At 39.2% G+C, this 21,314-nt stretch overlaps 2 protein-coding genes across 2 annotated transcripts in view; one reads left to right on the forward strand and one right to left on the reverse strand.

The window, feature by feature from the left end:
• Positions 1–16,754, forward strand: part of stt3b (STT3 oligosaccharyltransferase complex catalytic subunit B) — a 29,815-nt gene extending 13,061 nt beyond the window's left edge. The window contains exons 2-16 of the mRNA XM_046848519.1: positions 2,752–2,860; positions 4,048–4,335; positions 5,116–5,181; positions 6,936–7,035; positions 9,266–9,364; positions 9,503–9,649; positions 10,110–10,158; positions 11,095–11,249; positions 12,054–12,265; positions 12,620–12,807; positions 12,994–13,165; positions 14,204–14,377; positions 14,528–14,641; positions 14,763–14,969; positions 15,097–16,754. Coding sequence (XP_046704475.1) covers positions 2,752–2,860; positions 4,048–4,335; positions 5,116–5,181; positions 6,936–7,035; positions 9,266–9,364; positions 9,503–9,649; positions 10,110–10,158; positions 11,095–11,249; positions 12,054–12,265; positions 12,620–12,807; positions 12,994–13,165; positions 14,204–14,377; positions 14,528–14,641; positions 14,763–14,969; positions 15,097–15,177 — 2,161 coding nt within the window. The 3' untranslated portion in view covers positions 15,178–16,754. The remainder of the gene's footprint in view (positions 1–2,751; positions 2,861–4,047; positions 4,336–5,115; positions 5,182–6,935; positions 7,036–9,265; positions 9,365–9,502; positions 9,650–10,109; positions 10,159–11,094; positions 11,250–12,053; positions 12,266–12,619; positions 12,808–12,993; positions 13,166–14,203; positions 14,378–14,527; positions 14,642–14,762; positions 14,970–15,096) is intronic.
• Positions 16,755–17,936: 1,182 nt separating this feature from the next.
• Positions 17,937–21,314, reverse strand: part of osbpl10b (oxysterol binding protein-like 10b) — a 40,607-nt gene continuing 37,229 nt past the window's right edge. Inside the window, 2 exon segments of the mRNA XM_046848520.1 lie at positions 17,937–19,396; positions 19,598–19,751. Coding sequence (XP_046704476.1) covers positions 19,349–19,396; positions 19,598–19,751 — 202 coding nt within the window. The 3' untranslated portion in view covers positions 17,937–19,348.

Raw genomic sequence — 21,314 nt, forward strand, 5'->3', positions numbered from 1 at the left:
TCACTTGTGACTAATGAAACACTCTTACTGCCTCATCTATAAAGCATTCAACATTTCTGATGGAATGGTGATGGATTGTTCGCTTTTTATTGGTTTGCAGTAGCATGAGCGTGCAAATTGCAATTCTTTAAATCAATATTTATCTTAAGTGAAGAATCTCTAAAAGGGAAGTATTAAATAGTTATTCTCAGTTCTAAAATCTGATTGGCTGAGCCATGCTCAAAGGAAACATAAGCACATCCCAATCTGTGTCTTATGTCGCTTAGCAACCAAAGCCAATTAAGTGTACATAAAAAATTTATTAAATATTGTTGAATTTTATCATGTTCTAAAAGCAGTAGGCCAAGGTGTAGGTGTACTTTCTAGACACAGATGTAGTCTACTCTACTCTAACCCACTTATTGCTTATTGCATTATTATAGATAATGGACAAAAGTTTGTGGACACCCAGAGCACAAGATTTGTATGTGAACATCCCATTCCACATTTTGTCCTCGTTTGCTGTTGTAATAATCACTTTTTTAGATTTGTGCTTCTTCATCTAGAAATGCTTTAGCAAAGTCAGGTACTGATGTAATATGAGGAGGCCTGGGGTTTAGCCAGCATTCCAGTTTATCCCAAAGGTGTTTAGTAGGGTTAAGGGCAACCATGTTTTCATGGGACTGGCATCGTCATGTTGGAAAAGGTTTGGATCTCTGGAGGGAAAATATTAAGTTACTACATCCAAAGACATCCTATACAGTCAACCCCCGATATTTCGTGGTTCGGAAAATGTGAGGGTTCTCAATTGGAACCTAACTAACAGCGAGTTGTGGATTATCTTAACATTGGGGGGAATCCGCAGTGAGGACCGAATGTTCATGACAGATGAGATGAATTCACTAAGGTACAATAGGGAGGGGTGTGTCCAAAATTCCCGGATTTTCCAAACTCTGGAGTTCTGGGGGACCACTGTACCATTGTGTACATCCATTTTGTGGTTACCGTTTAATGAAGAGCCACACATGGCTGGAAAATGCAAGTGTCCACATACATTTGTCAATATAGTGTTTTTGGGGAAAGTCTAATTGAGGGAGGAAAAAAAAAACAAGCCAAAGAGGGAACTTGCACAGACAGCAGTGCATTTGAGAGGACAAACCCATTTAGGGATCTCCAGTAATTTCCTGTCTTATGTATTGCAGTTTGAATTACAGTCTTGTTTAACTTGTTGGCCTTGATTTTTATCTAACGAGATTTTCATCCACTGCACTACAGACAATACCGGTCCTGCTTCCTTTGCCACTAGTGCGTTAAGTCAAATCACTCTCTGCTAATAGCTAATTAATGACTACATATAAAGACTACACAGTATTGTCAAAAACCTTGATGTGTAATAAAACTGTTGAATATCACAAGGATGGCAAAAGTAATAATGTGACAAGCTGGAGGTGTTGAAATGTGAAAATGAATGTTATTTCTGTTTTTGTGTGTCCTATAAGCGATGCCAATAATGCTGGTGTTTCTCTCTCATCCAAGCAACAACTACCTGTAAAGGGCAGAATAAAACCTCTTCAATGTTGTTTTTTATTTTATGGGCTTTTTTCTTGTTTGTTTTCTTGTTTTTAACACAAGCAAATAATCCAAAAAGACTTTTTATTTATTATTTGTAGGCTTGAGATAACTGTAACTATAACATGTAGATGTAAAATGTGATTTACACCTTATAAAATGCGCAATTGGATTCGGCCATGTATTTCTGTTCTGTCTGATGAAATTGACTTCTATATAAATAAAATATTATAATTGCATTGAGAGTTTATGCAAAGCTCATACAGCTATAAGATTAATCATGCAGCCCTTTAACCAGGCTGTAGCGAGAGTAGGCAGATTGCCAGCACAAATCTGATTCCAATTCACTTGGTTCTGTAATGCAGCTGGAGAGAGATTTTAAATATCTTGCACAAGTCAAGGTGGCTAGAAGGTAGTTGACACGTGGAGGTGGCGTAGAGTTCAGGGTCAAAAAAGGGGCACTTATTAGCAATCTGTCTACTTAACAAGGGGAAAATAGACTTTTCCCCTGATCATTCATTGCCCGAAAGAGGTGAAACACAAGTGTTTTGTGTGTGTGTTGGGGAGAAACAACAGCAGATGGTTCTTTCCGTTTGATTCTGTGTACAGTTGAATAGATCTGGAACGTATTTATTTTGAGTAAAACTGCTTAAGTTACTGTTTCAATGCTGGTGTGAGCTCATATACTCGCTTGTGATAAAGGTGTCAAGTTGTTTCTTGCAACCACAAGTGAGCACTTCATGTATTTGATTTTGTTTAGTCTAGTTTCCTTGTCTCTGTCTACGTGGAAGTTGAACGAGATAATCAAGAAAGGTAGCTAATATAAACTCGAAGCTTAGCCCTCATTTCTTGAAGGTTAGAGGTCAGTATTTGGGCTCATGCACAGTCATCCTCCATTTCCACAAAGTGCTTTGTTGTTATTCTATTCCCTTCTTTTTGAGGCTCTGCATGGATTTGGTTCAAATTGATCGCAGACGGAAAGAACCGGAGCTTGGCAAGTGTGGCGTTTTGATTTCTGTGTTCCAAATGCAGAAAAATGCAAATGCGTAGTGTTCTCATATTGTTCTCGGGTATGAATTGAGGCTTTGCACTGGCGTATCTACATTTTATAGAAATAATTTTATTCTAACAGTTAGGCTTTGTCTCATCGTTTACATTCCCCATACATTTTTTCCTCACATTTTTTTCTCTCTACACCTATAGGTTCAACTACAGGTCAACTCATCACCTCAGTACTAATGGGTTTTATGAATTTCTCAACTGGTTTGATGAGAGGGCATGGTATCCACTTGGCAGAATCGTGGGAGGCACGGTAAGGATGCACTAATTAAAATTTTAAAACAAAACCAGTGCTAATTTTCTCTTTCTTGTGTGTTCTCTTGCGCTCTCTCTCTTTCTGACACACACATTGTTCATTATGCATATTTAGACCTCCCTTAGGATGCCCATATCTTTGACTTTAACCTGACCTTCACAATGTTTACATGCAGGACATAAGGAGTGTAAACTTGTAAGCAGGCTATAGTAGTTCTCTTCGGCGAGTGTTTTCACAGCGTGACCGTTTGATGCAAGAGCTGTAGAGGCTCCCAAGATGCAGCAGTGGCCATTTAGAGCAGATACTATACAGCCTCTCAATTAGAGCAGGCCCTGTGGGCTTAGGGAGAAGAAAAGAAGGGCTGGAGACACCGATTAAAAATGCATCTTTTCCATTTTTTTAATTTAATTTTTTGTTTAACTTTGTTCAATAGTATGAGGTTTTAACAAAATTTATAGTCTAAACATGTAGGAAATGTAGAAAATCTTAGATCACCTTTCACTTTTTAACTGCTCTCCCTAGAACACTGGAACTAACTTTTATCTCCTAGATATACTAGTGCTGAGCAGAAATATAAAAGCTGACAATAGTTGATTTTGCAGCATTTGCACAGAGTAACACAACCCTCCACCCTCCTTCCTGTATTATTCCCTGTATCCAATGACCATAGGGGATGTGCATCACTGGAACACAGTTGAAGTTAATCTGCAGAGGACAAACAGGAGAAACATGATCAGCAAGCTGAGCTGTGATTTCATTTTAAATGGCCCTGAATGAGTGCTTTTAGTGAGCAGAAACAAATTTGTTTTAAGGAAATGTTTCAGTTCAAAAAGTCATAATGAAAAGCGCCAAGGAAGCGTTAAAAATGTCTGACGGAGATATATTTTTTTCCCGGAAGATTATAGTGACGTATAAAAATAATCATTAGGGATTTCACATCAAAAGGCCACACTAGTGTTTTATTTATTTATTTTTAAGCTCTGTGAGGGCTAGTTTTGTTTGGCCTGCATGTGCACATTAATAGTCTTGTCACTCTGGATGGTTTTAATTTTATATTTGTGAAAACCATGCCAAAAAGAAAATGCTTCCTCCTTTACTTTATTAAATATCAAATGTTGCCACATAATACTGTGTTCGATATCAATTGTCGTCTGAATACTGATTCTCCATGTGTGTTCCTCCAGGTGTACCCAGGTCTGATGATGACTGCAGGTCTGATCCACTATCTCCTAAACCTGCTCAATGTGACCGTGCACATCCGTGATGTGTGTGTGTTCTTGGCTCCAATCTTCAGTGGCCTGACTGCTATCTCCACCTTCCTGCTGACGAGAGAGCTGTGGAACCAGGGAGCTGGGCTGCTGGCCGCCTGTTTCATCGCCATAGTACCTGGTTATATCTCTCGCTCTGTAGCAGGATCTTTTGACAACGAGGGCATCGCCATCTTTGCTCTGCAGTTTACTTACTACCTTTGGGTGAGCTACGAAACAAACACTGCTCATTCCTGGCACTCAGGCTGACTGCAGTCTGTTCTGTATCACTCAGTTTTTCCTGTCTGTCAAAATGGAAATTCTCTTTGGTCCTTAAATTGATGAGAGAAATTTTTTTTCCCGCTGAACATATTTGACCTTTTAAAAAAAAGTTTAATAACTATATCCAAGACAAAAATGCATTTCCTTGATTTTTCCAGTCAGTACATTCTTTCCTAAAGGCACCAGGTGTTAAAGATAGATCTCAGAAAAATCTACGTTGGAAGTTCTGTTTATAAAAAGGACATCCACATGGTGTGGAGAAACCCAAAACTAGTAGAAGCAGAATACGATATTGCTCGAATTTTAATGAATTCCTATTGAAGCTTAAATGCACTGTTTCTGTTTCCCTAATTGGTCTCTTAGCAACATGCTCTACGCCTTTTCCGTTTCTCAATGCTGAAGTAAATGATATTTATTACTTTGGTCATAGCAATTAGCTCATCACTGATGGAAGGAATTCATACAGCATGTTTAGTATGAAGTCTTCCGTACCAAAAGGGAGTATTTGCACTACTGAAGAGAATTTTCAATCATTTACACGCTGATTGTGGATCATCCCACTGAGTGCTCGAATGAATAATAAGCACTTATGTAGTCTAACAGCTGTTACCTTGGCGAGTAGTGTAATCTGTCAAACATCCCAGGATCTGCCTAGATCAATATCAGCATCAATAAGTATCATATCTATGTGGTTATACTTAAGCTGGGCTTTCTGTCTTTCAGGTGAAGTCTGTGAAGACCGGCTCAGTCTTCTGGACCATTGGCTGTTGCCTCTCCTACTTCTATATGGTAATGTTGCTCTGATGTTCTCCCTGAGTGTTGTCCTGTAATGTTTTTACATTTAATTATACCTTAATAGTGTGTGCATACACAGGACCAGGTGCATGTAAGAGCTACAGTATCTGACACATGTGCATGGTGATCTGCTTACAGAAATATGTAAATAAAATAAAAAAACCACAATTCATCAGGCGTTAATTAATTTGAGCCATTATTTAACCCTTTCGAGACTCTGCTTTGGAGAAAAGCAGTGCTCATTAATAATGACATTGTGCAGCTTAAGCATGTTTATTCCAGAATAACAAGAGCTAGCAAAGGCACAATGTTGAATTTGTTGCCTTACTTAAACCAGAAGTATTGTCCCAACTTTGTTTGTTTTTTAATGTATTATTTTAATTATTGATTATGATTATTATTATTAAGACAATAGCATTATTTTAAGCACACTTTCCTGTGCATGTACATGTACTGCTCTTGCTTGTACTCTGTGTATCCACCTACGAGTCTCTTACTGGCTTTGATGTTTCATGTATAGTTTTTCGTGAAGTTTCTACATCTTGCCTGGATCTGTGTCTTTAGAAACATTTGAAGTGTCTGTAGAAGAAATTCCCAGAACTAAAATTGTAACATTTCCAATAAAAAAGGAAAAGCTGATATTAACACTACGAGGTCACTGTTTTGCAGTGAGGAAATTTGGTCATGTGATCCATTCTAATCCATCTTCTTTCCTAATATGTTTGGAGACATTTAGGTGACATTTAATCTTTATTAATATTCACCACTAGAGAATAAAGTAAACTATACCTACAACTTTGCTTACAATGCAAGCATTGTCTTATAGGAAAGCATGCGTTTCACTCTTAAGTTATCATGTATCAAACATGCTCCTGTTGCTGCAGTGATCGACGCCCTTACATGACTCACGTCACTGTACACAATAAAGAAATGCATCGTCAATTTGGCAGTGTAAAATACTACACCAGTATTATTAGCCACTATCCCCTGGTATGTGTTTTCTCTTGAGCGCTGGTGCTGCCTGGAGGCTGCTGTTGCGCTAATTTTATAATGTTTGATGTTATCGCTTTATTTCCAGTAGCCTGAATAATTTATTTTTACAACGCTTCAAAAGGAGATTGTTCTTAAATTGGATTGTACTGATGTTTCCAGTGATGTGCCACCCCTCAATACATTAGTTTAACACACATTGCAGCCTACTGTTTTAATTTTATTTCTTGTTTAGCATACATTTGATTAACACAGACATAATAAATATTCTCACATGATTCGCTGCGTGCTACTTTTATGGTCACATTACTTGCTGGCACAAGTCATTCTGTGATCTTACATGTTAGTTACTGAACCAAAGGGGGTCCAGTGTTTTTCTCTCTACATCAATATCTAGTTCTTGGATATAGAATTTAGGCTTTCTATAAAGAGAGCAATCATCCTTTTATTACGCCCCAGAAGCTGCTACACTTGTAAAACCACTAACCAACAGGCCACATATTTAGAGCACTGTCTAATCTAGACCATGTTTCCTGTGGCTGAAGGATTGAGTGCTTTGTGGAGATGTGGTGGTAGAAGGAGGTGGTAGCTCAGTGGTTAAGGCATTAGATCATTGGTTCAAATCTCACCACTACTAAGCTGCCACTGTTGGGCCCTTGGACAAGGCCCTAACCCTCCCCTGCTCAATTGTAAGTTGCTCTGAATAAGGGGGTCTGCCAAATGCCATAAATAAGATTGCTGATGTGTGTGTGTTACAGGTGTCTGCTTGGGGAGGATATGTTTTCATCATCAACCTGATCCCTCTTCATGTGTTTGCGCTGCTGCTCATGCAGCGTTACAGCAGGAGGCTTTATATTGGTGAGTCAGCGCTCCGAGTGTGTGTACATGTGTGTGTTACCCTTTTGAGAAAAACCACCACCTACACATACCTCACACCAGCACTGAGGATCTTCAGTCTAATTTTCCTGTAGTGAAAATGCCCGTGTTTTTCTCACTCTTATCTATATATATTTTTTTTTTCTCACCACCACGTTCACACATAGTCTCGTGAATATGGAGCACAAAGCTTCATGCTGCTTTACTGTGCTGCTCTACTGAGTGTTTATTTTTTATTTTTTTAAGCTGTCTTGCAGGAAGAACAGAATGTAACTGGACTCTTTTTTAGCACATTTTTTTCCACCCACTCCCGTCTCTCATAGCCAATTATATTGACATCTTCCTTCAACTTCCAACACAACGGCTCGTAACTGCTTAAATTAGGGCTCCTGTTATGAAGTTGCATTGTTACATTCAGTAACAGCAGAGGCGTAGGAGAAGCAAACCATTATTTTAGTGTTTTTGTTTTGATTGATTGCCTTGTTTTAAAGAAAGTGTGTGGGCCCTGCAGTGCTGCTCTTATGGAGGTTCAGGATAGCGCCACTGTCTCCTGATAATTCTGTTAGGACTTTCATTATCTCTCCACTCAGGGCTCTCTGGAGTAGTGGCCCAGCTGCTGCAGTCAGAAATGGGTTTAGTGATGGATGCTGAACATTAGCCTCATCCAACACTGTTCTGCAATACTCTTCTTCCCAAGTGCCAAAGAACAGGTGCTGCATCTGGCTCCCCATGGAGTTTCGGTTACACGGCACTTCTGTTTAGCTTGCTAATAAATTAGACCAATTTGGATTAAGTAACATCTCGGTGGCTCTGAGATCTGGGCTGATATTCCAAAGTGCTTATCATAACACTTTGCCGCCAGTAGCTGCCCCTGAATAATGGTTCTCAAAGCTAATATTGGATATCAGACCAAGAGACACTGGGGATTGAGACATCTCATTTGAATTGACATTTTGTCATTTGACATGAAAATCTGACTCTTTTTTTTTTTTAAGCTGTGATTGTTATACATATTAAAACCGTTCTGAATAGAGGTGGATAATTTAAATGTCTTGTTTTTTTTATAGCGTTGTTACAATGGAAATTGTTTTAAAAGCAGCATTGCAGAGAGAAATAGGTTGTAAAATATTAATTTATTTGTTAGCGTTTCTACTGAGTGAGCCAGAGGCGACAGTGGCAAGGAAAAACAGTTTGAGATGGTATAAGGAAGAAACCTTGAGAGGAACCAGACTTAGAAGGGAACACATCCACATCCTAGAACTCATCTGGGTGATACTGAATGTCCTTTCATTACAGTTCTTTCCTTGTTGACATGTGCTGTCAGTGATGGGCCCTTAAATGCAGAACTGTTCATGCTAATTGCAGTCTTAACCCATTGTAGTAGACAGTTTATATTAATTACAGTCCTAATGCATCTTTATGGTTCTTGAGTTGCTCAGTAACTTCATTGATCTAAATATTGAATTAATTAATATATAAGTATACCTTGGACATGAACTGTGGAGATGCCTGTTGGCCTCAAACCTTCATAACTCTACAAGTTCAGTGTCTAATGGACACCTAAAATGTGTTTTCTCCCTGAGAACTGAACATTACTTTCATAACTTTTCTTTTTTGCTTGCACATAGATCACACATCTTAATTATATCGTATTTACCTGTTTGATCTGTTCATACTGCATAATACTTTGTGGCTCATGATTAAACTGTGGAGACTGTTATGTAACATGCTACACATTTTCACATGCTTGGTCTACAATATGAAAACGAGCAAGGCTTATTGTCATCTGAGTGAACAGCAATGTAAATGTGATGTGCTTTTGCAAAAAGGAAAAAAGAGAGAGAGATTCTGATAGAGAGCATATACTTTTCTATCACTATTGCAAAGTTCTGGCACTGGTAGTACCATGGCAGCCCAGTTTGTAGATGATTCAGTGCTAAAGGCCCAGCCTCCCAGTACAGGGCCTGTCTGATTCCTCCTCATTAGCTCTACTCACTGCTGCTTCCTTCTGCCATTCTGCACTAAAATACAGATCAAGCATAAAATTGGAATAAGATGAATAGCATTGCTTCTCCAGCTTGCCACACAGTTGTCACGCACGTTCTTCTACATTTGCACTTGTGTGTGTGTGTGTGTGTGTGTGTGTGTGTGTGTGTGTGCATTTATATTCTGATTGTATTGTATTGACTTAGTTAATGCTCTCCCCCCCCAGCTTACAGCACATTTTATATAGTGGGCTTGGTGCTGTCCATGCAAGTCCCGTTTGTAGGCTTCCAGCCTATAAGGACGAGTGAGCACATGGCTGCAGCAGGTAAGAATAATTCTAGTTATCCAAATTTCTATTACTGAACAAGATACAACAGAATAGAGACCTGAACTGATTAGTCGATGTCTGTAACTAGTAGCTTCTAGAACCATGCTGAGTCTGTGTGGGTGCGTTTCTCTGCAGGTGTCTTTGCCCTCCTGCAGGCATATGCCTTCTTGCAGTATCTCAAGGACAGACTGACTAGGCAGGAGTTTCAGACCCTTTTCTTTCTTGGAGTCTCGTTGGCCGCTGGAGTCGTTTTCCTCACAGTCATTTATTTGACCTACACGGGTGAGACTGCAAAATATAACGCAGCATATGTCTACTCTGTTCACTCCTCCCCTGCTGCACACACTTGCATCAGAGTACTCACTCTTCATCTCTGAACAGAAAGATTTCTCAGTTTGTCATTCTACCCTTTTATTATTTTTTTTGTATTGCATGTATGTGCCTTATGAGGGTCATTTACTTCACTTCCCGAGTCACAACAGCCCTTTACACCATTCACACCAATGTCTGCGACAAGCTTACAAGATCTCATTAGGGCAAATTCTTGTTATTTTCGGTGTTGCGTTTACACCGAATACAGCCTCCCAGTGGAAATGACTCGAAACTGCATTGGGCATAGTCGGATGTATTAGTCTGCTAAAAGCTATCCAAGCTACTCTGCCTCTGAGGAACCACTAAAGAGGTTGAGCTATTCTGTTTGTCGATTGCGACTGTTTTATGTTCCCGTTGTCTGTGTTTTCAGGCTACATTGCACCTTGGAGTGGCCGCTTTTATTCACTGTGGGACACTGGGTAAGTGGATTCTGTTTTCACATGCATGTGAGGTTATGCAGCTGCTTTCTTTTACCCATAAATATCAGAAGGAGGGTTTGACTATTTTCATTTAGGTTTATATTCCACAGGATGACATGCAGGCTCCCTGGGTGGATTTACAGCACATTCAGATTTAGTGTTAAACTCTGCATGCACACTTCCTTTGCCAGTATACCACAAAATGCTGTGATCCACTGTGCAATCTTGAAAATAAGATAATTATCGGTTAAATAAATGTAATATGCAGTGACTGAATAATTACTTGTATGACTAAAGGTTGAGTGTAGCTGAACATTTGTCTTCAGAAATGTATTAGCTGTCATTTCTGTGTGTTTAACATCCTTATGCAGCAGGCACTGAGAGGTTGAGGTGAACTGGGGTAGCTCTGTAAAATCCTGACTGTGCAGAATTGGCTTTCTCTGATGCAGGAAAGAGCAGAAGAGGTAGAGAGAGCTTGTGTCAGGAGATAATGATCAGAAAGAAGCTTGTCTAAAGCAAGGACAGCATTACTAGGTCTGCTGGTTACACCTCTGCTTTAATATAAACCAGAGAGAGAGAGCACTGCTGGAGAAGGCAAAAGAAAAAGTACAAAGATTTCCAGACACTGTTTAACTTAGTGAATTAGTTGGCTCATTTAGCCAAGTTTCCACTCAACTCCCTAGGGATCTAAACTCTGAGTCTTTGATACATTACACTAGTTTGATGTTGAAATGCTAGCCCTGTGGTTAAGGAAGCAACTTTGTTCTTCAAAGAGCTCCTTCCCATATGTATTTGCACCATGAATTCATTGTTGCAAATTACTACTCAAGGTTAAGGAAACATTTCAAGTCAACAAAGGGGGGCTTTAAAAGAATGTTGTGCATTATATCACACACAATTCACACCATATGCTTTTCCTTATTGTGTGCATTTCAGGTACGCCAAGATCCACATCCCAATCATAGCTTCGGTATCAGAGCACCAACCCACCACCTGGGTCTCCTTCTTCTTTGACCTTCACATCCTGGTGTGCACCTTCCCAGCAGGGCTTTGGTTCTGCATCAAGAACATTAACGATGAGCGTGTGTTCGGTGAGCCCTCACTGGCAAAAATCTAACTTAGCAGCTCTGCTCGAATAACCGGTGTAAAAAGAGTGCTAAATCTCCTGCAATCTGTCTCTGCAGGTAGATTAAGTGTTCTAAAGAGACAATGAAGAACACTAATGTGGTGTTTGTGTAGCTTTGACTGCCAGATGATCCAGCCTGTTTTGTTAGTTTTATTCACTCACTTTACTTGCAGACTTTTGCCTCAGCAGAGACAGCTCAATGTGGAAAGTAATAAAATCTGTTTCATCAGCCTCTTGTTTCGAGCCGAGAGTATATTATATCTGTTGCAAGACGGTTAAAGACGGTATCCAATCCGTTCCAGTCGTATTAAGTCAGGGAACAGTTTGTGCAGTTATTTTGTTTTCATAGAGTCTGTTAAAAGACTCTTGTTTAAATGTACAAGGTTTTAATGGAGTTTATAGTCATATAAACTGCATTAAAACCATCCATAGAACAAATTGTGAGGTAGGGAGGGGTTTTGGTGAATAATTAAATAGCACTGTGCTGCATACCTAATTGCTGCTGTGCAAAGCTAGATTTAACTTTCCGTGTGTGTGTAAGTGAGGCATCACAATCTGCTATGATTTTTTTATATATATATATATATATATATATATATATATATATATATATAGAGTGTATGTGTGTTTTTTATATGTATATATATATATGTGTGTGTATATATATGTGTATATATATGTGCTTCAAATATATATATATAAAAAACACATGCTTCATCAGTAAGGTTGAAAAAGGTTATCTCACACTGTTCCCTTTGCTGCCCTCCAGTGGCTCTTTACGCTATCAGCGCCGTGTACTTTGCGGGCGTTATGGTGCGACTCATGCTGACCTTGACTCCAGTGGTGTGCATGCTGTCCGCCATCGCTTTCTCCAGCGTGTTCGAACACTACCTCGGAGACGACACGAAAAAGGAGAACCCACCAGCAGAGGACAGCAGTGACGAAGATGACAAGAGGAACTCTGGCAATCTCTATGACAAGGTAAGAGGGGACCTGCTTTACATCATCAGCATCAATTCACCTTCCAGGTGTTTATTTTTTGTTTGACAGCCAAGTCATGATTATTTTGTCAGCTTTTATTAGCAAAGATTTAAAGCCTAGAGGTCTCAGGTATTTTTTTATTGGACTGTTGGTGCAACAATATATAACGGGCACCTAAATGTAAAATATTAAATATACATAATATATTTGTCTGCATTAAAAGTGTAATTAGTCTCTGACACGATCGTAACTTTATTGTTTTTGCTGGTTATCAGACTATTGGCAGCATCTTGTTTTTAGGTGCGATTCTGTTTTCCCAAATGTAATTTGGTGTGGGTGTGTGCATCTTGGCAGGCAGGAAAGGTGCGGAAACACGTATCTGAGCAGGACCGCCAGGAGGAGGGCCTGGGGCCCAACATCAAGAGCATAGTCACCATGCTGATGCTCATGCTGCTGATGATGTTTGCTGTGCACTGCACATGGGTTACCAGCAACGCCTACTCCAGTCCCAGTGTGGTACTTGCTTCTTACAACCATGACGGGTGAGAGCACACCAACCTAGCCTCATGTTACTCATCACACCCTAAAGAGCTATGGCTTTTTGTCCTGGAAGAACTCGTGGGTTTATCATTTTCTCAGTCTGAACAAAAACGTAGGCTGGTTGTGGCATGCACAGTTGGGAGGTGGTCTTGATGCACCTTTTTTTTTTTTTTGTGCTATTCAAACAGGTCAAGGAACATTCTGGACGATTTCCGCGAGGCGTATTATTGGCTTAGGCAGAACACAGACGAGCACGCACGAGTCATGTCATGGTGGGACTACGGCTATCAGATAGCGGGCATGGCTAACCGAACGACACTGGTGGACAACAACACTTGGAACAACAGTCACATAGCACTGGTGAGAAGAGATTCATCCCCACTCCATTAGGAGATGAACATGCATACACTTCACTTTCGATAATCATTTCTAAGCTTCATTTAATTCATTTTAATGTTGTACCAAATAGAGCACATGTTAAATAAAAATTTAAATAAATAAAATGGATAAAGCAGGGAGTACTGCTAATACAGTTAAACATAGAGGAAAGCATTCTTTAAGATTTAGGCATTCGGTCTTACTGTACTAGTGCATTCTAGTGATTTTTCTAAAACATTTTATTGCACTTGAAAGTGATACACGATTGCAGATGCACATGAGCAGTGGAGTGCGAGTGCTTTTGTTGCGCTAAAATGTTTTATTAAATGTATTTTATCAGCTGGGATGAACAAGATAATCATGGCTGAGAAAAGTCGAAGTCATTTCTTTTAGCAAATAAGTATCTGCTTTTAAATATCTGTCATCAGTCTGCTAAATTGTCTGATATTTGCTTATTATTGATAATTATTTGGTCTCATTATCTGGTTGTAGTTATTAATTTAGTTAAAAATCCTACTGCTATTGTCTTGTTAAAACTGCAGTGGACAAGCTCTTGTAAGAGGTAGTATCAAAAAGGTTTCAAGACTAGCCCTGTTTACAAGAAAGTGCTTTATTTATCTAGATTTACGCAACAATACAGCGATCGCTGTATTGCGTGTCGAGCATCTGCTGCAATTTGCCCAGTTTTATGCAGAATTACATGTTTGCTGTTTGTTGATACTTGCTGTCCATGATCAAATCGTGGATGTGGTAATGCACATGGTCAGAATAGCACCATTTAAGCACCGTTAGTCTCGAAACCTTGTATTACCGGAAGGCAGATGACTATTCAATGAGCACTGTTATCCATGTCTACATCTCTTCACGTGACCAATTTCCAGTTTCATTTGTTTTCACTTGAACACCCGACCTACCACCATTGATTCCGTGCTGTGGCTGCACACTGATTAAATGCACGCTATTACTGCCATCTTGTGGTCACCAATGTTCATGACAATGTTTTTTTTTTTTACTTTGCAGGTGGGCAAGGCCATGTCCTCTAATGAGAGTGCTGCATATGAGATTATGAAATCCTTGGATGTCGATTATGTCCTTATCATTTTCGGCGGTGTGATCGGCTACTCGGGAGACGACATTAACAAGTTTCTATGGATGGTGCGCATTGCAGAAGGGGAGCACCCTAAAGACATCAGGGTATGTTTCCATGGTAACCATGACAGGGTTGTTAGTTTAACTTGCATTACTATGTATTCATGAGTGATAAGTCATGAGTGTGTTACCATTACCACTGTTTCATGTCATGGTCGGTTTAAAGTTTAATCTGACGGTGGGTTTGCTTTTCAGGAGAGTGACTACTTCACCCCTCAGGGAGAGTTTCGAGTAGATAAGGCTGGCTCTCCAACTCTGCTTAACTGCCTCATGTACAAGATGTCCTACTACCGCTTTGGAGAGATGCAGGTATGCAGTTCTTCCTGTCATTTATCAAACCAAATGAGATTTTCTGGATTTTTTTCCCCAGCCAGCCATCTTTCACTCAAGTCCGCATATTGAATTTTTTTCTCTCTGCTCTTGTGTGTAGCTGGACTTCCGCACACCACCAGGGTTTGACCGGACACGGAATGCTGAGATTGGCAACAAGGACATTCGTCTGAAACATCTCGAGGAGGCGTTTACTTCTGAGCACTGGCTGGTGCGAATCTACAGAGTGAAGAAACAGGAGAACCGGCAGGCTCTGGACCACAAGCTCCGCAACGTCGCCGCCAAACAGAAGTACACCTCAAAAAAGGTACAATATCCCATGAGTACTACTTTATTTTATCAGGAGAAATATTTTTGTTATGAGGAAAAATTATACCTTAGTATTTTGTGTGTGTGTGTTGGGTGTGACCCTTTCTCTTTCTTTCTTTTTTTAGACTGTCAAGAGGAAGAGAGGATACATAAAAAATAAACTGATCCTGAAAAAAGGCAAGAAACTGAATAAAAAATCAGTTTAGTTGTTGAACGAAAAATGGTAAAAAAAAAATGGCAAACAAGGCAAAATAGACAATGACAAATGCAACCAGTAATCCACCAATCAAGAAGAAAAACAAACCAGTCGTCTGGCATCTGACCACCTGAAAATATTTGATTGGAGGCTTTGACCCCCGTGATTGCCATGACGACCGGAGGCTGTGATCTGACTGAGGGAGTTGAAAGAGAGGGCGTGGACAGGGATCTCTATTTTAATCTAATGATTCTGATTTTTTTTTTTTTTGTACTTGAATGTGTTTGTAAGGCAGGTGAGCCGTCAAGTCCATCAAGATGGCAACCTTCTGTTTGTGGTACAATTCTATCAAATCCACGACTACAGTAATATAAAATAAGATGAAGTGGTAAGCTGAGTGAACCTTGGAGCAATAGCACCAAAGATCCAGTTTTTTTTTCTGTTTTGTTTTTCAGAGCCTATGTTAACTTGTTACTTTTTGATAAACAGTTGAAATAATTAAAAGCTCTGGAGTGTGAGGGGGTAGGGATATACATATAGGGTTAGTGTACAGTGTGAGAGGGCCAGGTTCACATGCAGTCTTTCACTTATTACAGACACAACACTCCGGTGTAGTTCTCAGAATGCATTGAGTTCCTTGTCACCTGAATGTGTGCATCTCAGCACAACAGGGCTTGCAGAGGACGGAGTCATTACTAATGTGCTTAACTATTATGGTGATTTTTTTTTTTTTTTTTGGTTATAGAATTTTCTTTATTGTCCAATTGAAATATCGGTTTAATTTTGCTCTTGTTTTGAGGTGCGGTTTGGATACAGCCGTGCCCCAAGGAAGTGAATACTGTAGATAGACTGTTGAATAAAGGCTGTTCTGCAGTGTTGGGCCTTGTAGGAATTTGCTTCTCTTTTTTTTAATGACTATCACTTTGCCTGTGCTTAAAGCCAGGAAGAAGTGACACTTGTATTAGTTGTAGGGGTGTTTTTTATTTTTTATTATACAATGCTGCATAATTAGCTTGTGCACTTTTGGCTTAGTTCACCTTAAAAGTGGATCCACTACTGAGTAGCATGCAGGTGACGAGTGTGTATTCTTAGTGATAACGTTTCTATTCCGGGTGACACATTTGCATCCCCCCCTCATTTACGTTTCTGTCTTTTGCTCCTGGCAGACAGCCATCTTGATGGTCCTCCATATTTCTGAATCTTGATTCGTTCTCTTGCTCCATGTTTTTCTTGGTTTTCTCTCTCCTCTGCGCACTGCCTCTACTTTCTTTTGTGTGCGAGTTAACAGGAGGGCAGTTTTAGTTCTTTCGGGTGAAAATAAAACGCTGACTCAATTTAACAGCCATCTGCTTAACAACATATCTATTTCATGATTAATTCATAGACTCAAGAGCTATTTATTTATAAGAACAAAACGGAAGAGGGCAGTATCTCGTCACAAGATGCGGACCTCTGTGTGTTTGAGTTGGGATTTTTTTCCACGAGTTGTCAGAGTTTGATAAGAATTTTGAAACAGGATGCGATTGTCAGAATCAGTGATGCCTTTGAAATTAAAGGAGTATATAAAAGGTACTGCCTTATCCCCAATGACTGTTTGTGCTTATTTATTATTTATTTTTACATCTTATCTCTTATCCACTGCTTTGATCTGCATCGCTATTTAATGCTACACAGCATTTTATAAAAAAGAAAAAAGTGGATTTATGGTGAACTGGTGAATATTATTATAAAGGCTCCATGCTGACAGCAGTAGTTCATGATAAACTTTGCACTGCACAACACAAAGAATACATGCAAGCCTGTGAACTTTATTTCGGTTTTGTGTTCAATATTAGTTTATCATCGGTGTCTTGTTCTTTCTTTGGAAAGTGTGTCAAAAGGAAATAACTCAATGAAAAGGTGAATTTTTGTTGTCTGAATGTCTTGTGGCCTCTAGGTGGCAGCACAAGAATAAATCCGCCATCATGGCAACCTTAACTAGGCTATAAAACTTTCTTTCCCTTCTCCCATTAGGGGTCGCCACAGCGGATCATCCATATTCATGATCTGCATGTTTAGATAACTGAAATTAGGACAATGTTAAGGACATATCTGCGGAGGCCAGGCATTTTATATAGATAGATATAGATATAGATAGATATAGATAGATATATAGAACAAAATTATAATTCATGGCCTCTGTACATGCCAGAACAACCCCAGGATATAAATAATGCATCAGACTCACATGGGTTTAAAAGTTGCTATTTTATTTGTAACATAATTCTGATCTTTTTTTTTTTTTTTTTTTTTTTACAATGAGGTGTGTGTGTGTGTGTGTATTAAACTATTAACTGAGTGAATCCCAAATGGACTCCTCGCTGACATTTAAATCAGCTGTTGAACTCTGCTTTAACAGGTACATAGAAATTCCACAAACTATATTTTTATTCAAATGTCACTGACACACAATCATAACCATTATGAATATACAATTTATATTCCAGTTACCCATTTTGTGTTTAGTCTCCAATTTTTTTTTTAAATGGTATCTGCTAATGTTTACTTGAGCACTCATTCTACTGTACTGTAGAAAGAAATCCTCCTCCTCCTTACCTGTATATGGTGAAATGAACATGTTGCATAGTTCCTACATTGGTGGAAAAAAAGTGTTTGGTCTAAGCTCAGAATACATTACGGTGCTGTACATCACTTCACCTAACACTCTTCACATACACATGGAGCACTGACCACATCTCACACATCTATTCTAATCATATGACCCAAACGTTAGTTTTATTTTATTTATTTATTCAAACAAACGTGCAAAAAATACTCCATTCCTATAAGGCTCGTAAGAGAGTCACGTGTATCCCAAGCCAGCTTTCAAAACACATCTGGAATCAAATTATAAAGAGAGAAAATACAATCAGTGGGTGGAGTGAAACCTCACAGGCTTTTGAAGAGATCTTCAGTCTGGGATTTGTAGTAAATGCTAACGGTGGAACTACAAAACAAAATGTAGTTAAAAAACATTTTTTGTACACATTTGACTGTAAATTGAGTGAGAAATAAAGTGTTGTGGTAGAGAGCATATAAAGTGCAGCTTTGATTCTGAATACCAATCTCATGATTACTGCAAAAGTATGTACAAAACCAGATCATAGTACAATTAATTCACAAGCTAATATCTAATAACATGGTCCAATTGTACCAGCAAACTGAACAAATATTTCTAAACAATCTTTCTTGTGCATGATATTTTAAAATTTTTGAACTAAGATGCAATTTGCTACACAAAGCAACAATAAAAATGGTTTTAAAAGACGTTTCTCCTTAGATCATCAAAGCCACCATCAAGACTAAGTACATAAACCACTCAAACTGTTGGATGCTTGATTTACAAGTATTATAAGTGCTGTCATTTTCTTGGCTCGGCTGAAAGAAATGTCTCATGAGAATCTTTATGGGAGGGGGTTAGTACTATAAATGTCTCACAGTAAAGTGAATTCCATCTGGAACCTCATTTATTTAGACCTACTGGATGGCTATGAGCAGCTACTTCAAAAGCTACAAGATTCATCTTCTATTCAGACTGTGTAACCGGAATATTTATGCAAAAAGATCTAATAGAGCAACTTTCATGACTGCTTACATCAGTGCTATGCTCAGTGATTTCAGACAAGCGTATATTCACTGGAAGCAGCCGTGGGTCTAAAAATAGGATTCTGCCCAGTTTTGCTGCATCTGATCACATTCTGACTTGAAGTGCTCGATCAGGCACGACACTCCAAGCACGGATGTCATCATCTGTTCGTGGTATCCAGGGTGTTTTGTTTAAGGAAACTGGTGAGTGCTGACTTCTCAGGAAGCATAGATGGATTGATACATTTCAAAATTTTCTTGACCTCCATGACTCCTGTCCCAGAGCTGGAAAGAATCATGTTCTCGAGTGTGTCCATCTCAGAATCAGTAGGACAGCTCTTTAGGGAGCTGCTGCAGTGGGTTGCTCTGCTTTTGAAGTTGGAATATTAGTTTTTTGGCACCTTTATCACTCAGAGGAAATGCTCAGGCTCTTTCGTGCTCCTGTGAAGTTTCGCTTCCTCTGGTTCCATTGGCTGGCCAGCACTCTCCCTGTGTGGCCCCGCCCATCTGTGGGCTGGGCTCTGTGACAGACGGCTAGCTCATGGCACTCTCTCACTTCAACAGTTAGTCTTCCACAGAGGATTGTGATAGACCCAGCCTTCTCCCTGCACATACACACGTTAAACATCATAAAACCTTCATTTTCATTATGCTGCATATATGTGGTCCCGTCTCACTGATATGGTTTTATTTGTAATAAGCAGGCTAAATGAGAGTCTGTTCTGATTTAGACAGCTGGCCAAGTCAACAGTAGAATACAAAAATCGCTTATGAGCATCTTCTCGATTTCTACACGGACGTCTCACCTCTTTGATGAAGTACTTGGGTTTCCAGGCGGTGTTGGCGGCCGCTCGTTGCTTCTCCTCACTGCGCTGTCTCTCCTCCAGCTGGTGTTTGTGCTCCGTGGCTGCGTCGATGTCTCCGGCCTTGAGCGCTGCAGTCACGTGCTGCCACAAACGTCTGTCAGTCAAAAAAAAAAAAAGAATCGGCACCAAACACGTTTAAAGTTTGCACTTTTAGTGTTTATAGTAAGATTTTTGGATAGATTAAGGACAGTGTAAATCCTATTAAAATATTACAGTGACCATGTAACAAATGATATCAAATGTTTATTTATTTTATTTAAATCAATTCCTACCTGCTCCTGTATGTTCCAGTGTTTGTTCTCTTAGAACACCTGATTTCTAACAATGACCATGTGTTTTTTTTAACCATTTATAGTTATATTTGATGCTAAAGATCATCCTTGAAGTGAGTTCTTCTTATTCGTTACATTCAAGCAGCTACCGTACGAAGCTATTCCTTGTCTAGTATCAATTTAGTTTTTCTCATATGGTTAAAAAGACAAACAAATGCAGCTCGTCATGTTACATTTTTACTGTTCTAACAACTCAAAGACGTTATTATAATTGAAATGAAAATGTATTAGAATGAATGCATTATCGAAAGCGATTTTAAATAATTTCAATTACAGTCACGACTACTCTCACAACTGTTACCTACACCTAGACCGAGATGTGGTACGATTCGATGGGTTTGTTTCCCAGAATATAAACAAATGATTTGTTGTAATAACTGTGTAGTACCACCTCTGTGTAGTAACAGTTTGAATTCATTTCCAAAATAAACATTTTCATTGTTGAAATGATGCAAAATTATAATCACAGGCTTAATTTATATAGTTATCTGTTAAATGAATTGCGAAAAGCCGAATGACTAAAAAATGTCATTGTTCCTAACCAGTGCGGTTATATTCTGCACATGTCCCAGTGCTGTGTGCTGTAGCAATGATTGTGTGTGTGTAAAATGGAAATCAGGCTGCCTTGAATGCCCGTCTCCCTGCGCAAACCAGCTTAGTGCATCTCTATCCCCTTTTTGATTACATTAGGCTGCAATGCTAATGCCAGTCTGATAGCGTTATGGTACTCTGATGCTTGATCAGGCATGGATCTGGCTCCCTCTCTGCAATATGCAGCATTACACTTATTAAGAAAGTGGTTCAGAGAGACAGAATAGCTTGAGAGGAGCCATGTTGCATAAGAGATATATTGAGGATGGCAGAAAAACAGTGTTCTTAGTTAAAATACTTTTACATTACACAAACCCTTCAGGATCACGTATCCATTTCCTGCTACATCCCGTCATTTTCCTTGTGTGCTTTTAGACAAATCTCACAAAATATCAAAACTGTATAGTCGGTGTAAACACAGTGTTGTGAAATATGGTGGGATTTTTTTTAAATGGCAACAAACATAGATTATATTTCCAAAAGTTTGTGGACACCTGGTCCTAAGTATGGCATGTGCTTTTTGAGCATCGCAAAAAGTCCGAAATTGCTCTTTAATAATTCCCTCCACTCTTCTGGAAAGATGTTCCTGTGGATTCTGGAATGTACTTGTGGAGATTTGTGCTCATTCAGACACAAGGGTCTTAGTAAAGTCAGGTACTGATGTATGTGATGTGAGGAGGCCTGGGGTGCAGTCAATGTTTCAATTTATCCCAAAAACGTTCAGTAGAGTTGAG

Source organism: Silurus meridionalis, chromosome 4 (genome assembly GCF_014805685.1).
Source record: "Silurus meridionalis isolate SWU-2019-XX chromosome 4, ASM1480568v1, whole genome shotgun sequence".
Lineage (NCBI taxonomy): Eukaryota > Metazoa > Chordata > Actinopteri > Siluriformes > Siluridae > Silurus > Silurus meridionalis.